Genomic DNA, 4,485 nt, shown 5'->3' with positions numbered 1-4,485 from the left:
GCATTTCACTACTAGTATTGTTGACAATTAGCAATATATCACTATACTTTTTGTGGCAGTTGAATTGAGAGGGTAAGAAAGAGAAAAATGAAAAAATCATGTGGGTTTTATTTTATTTGCCAAGTGCCTTTAAAAAGTGGAGAATATAGTAAAATAAGCCATGTTTGGTCTTGTGAGCATTTCATAAAATAAACATTTCAATTCCTTAAATTTTGACTATAGTAATTGATTATTGTTAAGAGGAATAATGACGTGGATTAGCTAGATAATTAGTTAGTGGTAATTACAGTTAATTATATAAGTTAGTTGTTAGTTAGTGGAAGTTAGTGTGTATAAATGTAGGTGTACAGTTCATAACATACATAGTGAAAAAAATGAGTTTCTCTTCTTCTTCTCTGTTTCTCTCTTCTCTATCGATCTAGAAGCTTCCACGGCTACATCTCAACGTGGTATCAGAGCTATGGAAGCAAATTGATCGCGCATTTCACGTTTTCGTGACTGTAAGTCAATTATTTCTCTTTCTTTGTAGTTGTTAGGTCGAATTTTGTTTCTCGTTCATTTTGTTAGAACAATGGGGGATTCTTCGACGACAACAATGGAAGCGATTAAAATCGATCATACTCAACCTTTGTTTGTACATCCATCGAACACTCCAAGCTCTGTTTTAATTCCGATTCAGCTTAAGGGATCCAAGAATTATGGGCTATGGAGAAGGTTGATGAGAATTGCGCTTCAAACCAAGTGAAAGCTAGGGTTTGTTACTGGTGCATGTGTTAAGGAATCATTTCCTAATGCATTGCATGAGGATTGGGAGATATGCAATACAATTGTCCTCTCTTGGATCATGAACACGGTATCTCCACAGTTGTTGAGTGGAGTTGTTATGCTTCTAATGCACATTTGGTTTGGAAGGATCTACAAGAGCGATTTGATAAGGTCAATCGTATGATAATATATCAGTTGCATCATGCAATTGCAATGGTCTCGCAAGGAACTGATTCTGTTTCAGTTTACTTCACAAAATTGAAGGAACTTTGGGATGAATTTGATGTTATGGCTCCTACTCCTAGTTGTGGATGTGAGAAGTCAAAAGATTATGCTGAGCATCTTCACCTACAGAGATTGCTTCAATTTTTAGGAGGATTGAATGATTCCTATGCTCAAGCGAGGAGACAGATACTGATGAAAACCACTAAGCCTACTTTGAACCAGGCTTATGCTTTGATCATAGGATGAGACTCAGAGATCAAGTTCTACTCAGAGCCTCATCAGTCCTGGAGAGGGAAACGATATCACTGCCTTGTGGACTGCTAAGAATTCACCGCAGAAGCCCAGGAGAAGCTACAATGACAGGAGCCAAGATATTGTTCAATGTGAGCATTGTAAGATGAAAGGCCACAACAAGGAAAATTTCTACCATCTCATTGGTTATCCACATGATTTTAAAGGGAGAAGAAAGCAAGGGGCTAATGTTGTAAGCTATAGTGGATCTAATGTTGCAAATTATGGTGGACCAAAGGAGACAAATTGTTTTGGTGGATCTAATAACACAGCTAGTTCTGTAGCATCTTATCCTACTCAACCTCAAGGCCATACTCACTTTAATACATATAATTTAACAATAGGAGGAACCAACACTAACACTAAAGTATATCATACTGGGCCGGATGCAGGGGTAGGGGGAGCAGGACCTATGTCTTTTACACTAGAATAATACAACCAGTTACTCAGAATGCTAACCAAAGATAATACCTCCTCAGCTTCAATAGCTAACATGGCAAGTATCATTAGATCTTTTATGGCTACTTGTATTAACAATGAATGGATAGTTGATACAGGAGCCACTGATCACATGGTTTCTAATTCTAAGATGACGTCTGAGAAGCATACAACCGATAGTGAGTCAAGTGCAGTGCACTTTCCAAATGGATCTCAGCTCCCAATAGCTCATATTGGTAAATGTAAACTGAACCGAGGGGAAATCTCAGGAGTCCTTTGTGTGTCTGATTTTAAATACAACCTTCTTTCAGTCTCTATGCTCACTAAAGAACTAAATTGTTGTATGGCATTTTTTCCTAATTTTTGTCTCATATAGGACCTTCACACTGGGAAGGTGAAGGGGACTGGTAGACTTCTCAATGAACTTTACTACTGGGATCACAAACATAGCAACAAAATGGCTCACTCAGTAGTATTACATGTGAGAAAGTGATGAGGAAACTGGGAACAGAAGACTAGGACATGTCCCTTACAAAATATTGCAGCAGTTGCATATAGTAAAGCAGTATAATAAAAGTAGCAGTAGTCCATGCTCAATTTTCCATCTTGCCAAACAGACTAGGCTACCATTTCCATAAAGTACTAGTAGAGCAACATGTTCTTTTGATATAGTACATGGTGATGTATGGGGACCTTATAGAGTTTCCACTTATGATGGGAATAGATACTTCTTAACTCTAGTAGATTATCATTGTAGATTGGTTTGGATTTTTTTGTTAAAGCTCAAAAGTGATATCTCAATTGTAATGAAGGATTTTCTAATCTTAATAAAAACTCAGTTTGGTAGAACTATCAAGGTCTTCAGGAGTGACAATGGTACAGAGTTTTTTAATACTCATTACCATGATACTTTTAGTTCAACATGGATCATTCACCAAAGTTCTTGTGTACATATACCCCAGCAGAATGGAGTGATGGAGAGGAAACATAGGCAAATAGTAGAAGTTGCCAGATCAATTAGATTTCAAGGTAGCATTCCCTTAAGATTCTAGGGACTATTTGTGCAGAGTGTTGTTTATCTCATCAACAGAATTCCATCTAATGCATTGTCTGAAAAATCTTCATTTGAAGTGTTTTATGGCAGGAAACCTAACCTTCAACACCTAAGGGTTCTTGGGTGCTTATGCAACTAGAACAGGTGCTACCACAGACAAATTTGATGACAAAGCAGAAAAGGCAGTACACCTGGGGTATTCTTCTACTCAAAAGGGTTACAAACTCTATAGTCTAACTAACCATAATATGTTTGTTAGTAGGGATGTTGTGTTCTGGGAGAATGTATTTTCTTTTAGCTCCCCTGCTACAAGGGCGTATTTGAACCAGTTCCTTCATTTCAAACATCAAATACAGAATTCTTTGTGTCCATTCCTATCACAGATAATGCACAAGTTGATCACAGCATTAGTCCTCCCAACATGGTTGAACCAGTTGAATGTTCACCAGGAACTCATTCTGCTTCAGTACATAGTGAGCTAGCTTGTCCGATAGAATCACCAGCTGATATATCTACAACAAGCATTACAAATACTGATGCACCACCTGTTGTAGTCAGAAGATCATCCAGGCCTTCCAAAACACCAGGTTGGCTTCATGGTTTTGTGCATCAAGTGCCTACAAGAAAGAATTTTGAAACCTCTACTGCAAGCTTAGCTTCCATGTATCATATTTCCTCCTATATGTCTTATACTTCTTTATCAGACTCATACTTCAAGATAGTATGCAACTTTTCAGCAGTTAAAGAGCCAACTTCTTATGCTGAGGCCATGGATGATCCTAAGTGGATTGATACTATGGATCAAGAATTGAAGGTCCTGAATGAGGCTAAGTGGCTATGGATCAAGAATTGAAAGCCCTGAATGACAACAACACTTGGTGCTTGATAGATCTGCCAGCGGGAAAAAGGGCAATAGGTTTCAAGTGGGTCTTTAAAGTCAAGTATAATGCACAGGGAGAGGTGGAAAGATATAAGGCAAGGCTAGTGGCCAAGGGGTACATGTAGCAGGAAGGCCTAGATTATCAGAAACTTTCAATTCTGTGATCAAGATGGTGATTATACGAGCAGTCTTATCTCTAGCTGCCATGCATGGATGGAAGCTCTATCAGATGGATGTTTTCAATGCCTTATTGCAAGGATATTTGGTGGAGGATGTCTATATGATTCCACCACCTGGCCTTGTTAGCTAGGGGAGTCCTCCCCAAATACGCAAGCTTTAGAAATCACTCTATGGCCTCAAGCAAGCCTCTAAGCAATGGAATCTCAAACTCTGTGAGGCCTTAACTGCATCTAATTTTGTTCAAAGTCTGCATGATTATTCTTTCTTTACTAAACCCTCTGGTCATGATCAGGTCCTAGTGCTAGTATATATTGATGATCTTCTGATCACTGGATCCAATCCCACCATGATAGAGGCTACTAAATTCATGTTGCAACAACATTTCAAGATCAAGGACCTGAGGGAGATGAAGTACTTCCTTGGTCTTGAAATTACTAGAAGTAAACAGGGAATTCTAGTCTGCCAAAAGAAGTTTGCTCTTGACTTGATCAGTGATCTTTGTCTAGTCGGATCTAAGCCAGCAGGCACACCATTAGAGGTGAATCAAAGGCTTACTAGTATGGAGTTTGATGAAGGAGGAACCTATAGCACCTATAAGGATGAGCTACTGCATGACCCTACCAGTTATTAGCAGCTAGTAGGAAAGCTGCTA

General features: G+C 38.7%; 2 protein-coding genes across 2 annotated transcripts; both read left to right on the top strand.

The window, feature by feature from the left end:
• The first annotated feature begins 816 nt into the window (after positions 1-816).
• Positions 817-1,236, top strand: LOC142166032 (uncharacterized). Its single transcript, XM_075224438.1, has one exon. It carries the CDS (start codon positions 817-819, stop codon positions 1,234-1,236), a length of 420 nt encoding a protein of 139 aa, XP_075080539.1.
• Positions 1,237-1,774: 538 nt separating this feature from the next.
• LOC142166031 (uncharacterized) lies at positions 1,775-3,626 on the top strand. Its single transcript, XM_075224437.1, has 4 exons — positions 1,775-1,999; positions 2,096-2,200; positions 2,559-2,748; positions 3,157-3,626. The coding sequence occupies exons 1-4, from the start codon at positions 1,775-1,777 to the stop codon at positions 3,624-3,626; spliced, it is 990 nt and encodes a 329-aa protein (XP_075080538.1).
• Positions 3,627-4,485: the final 859 nt, after the last annotated feature.

Source organism: Nicotiana tabacum, chromosome 11, assembly GCF_000715075.1.
Source record: "Nicotiana tabacum cultivar K326 chromosome 11, ASM71507v2, whole genome shotgun sequence".
Classification (NCBI taxonomy): Eukaryota; Viridiplantae; Streptophyta; class Magnoliopsida; order Solanales; family Solanaceae; genus Nicotiana; species Nicotiana tabacum.
The sequence above is the reverse complement of the archived record's forward strand: the minus strand, read 5'-3'. Positions and strand labels throughout refer to the sequence as shown.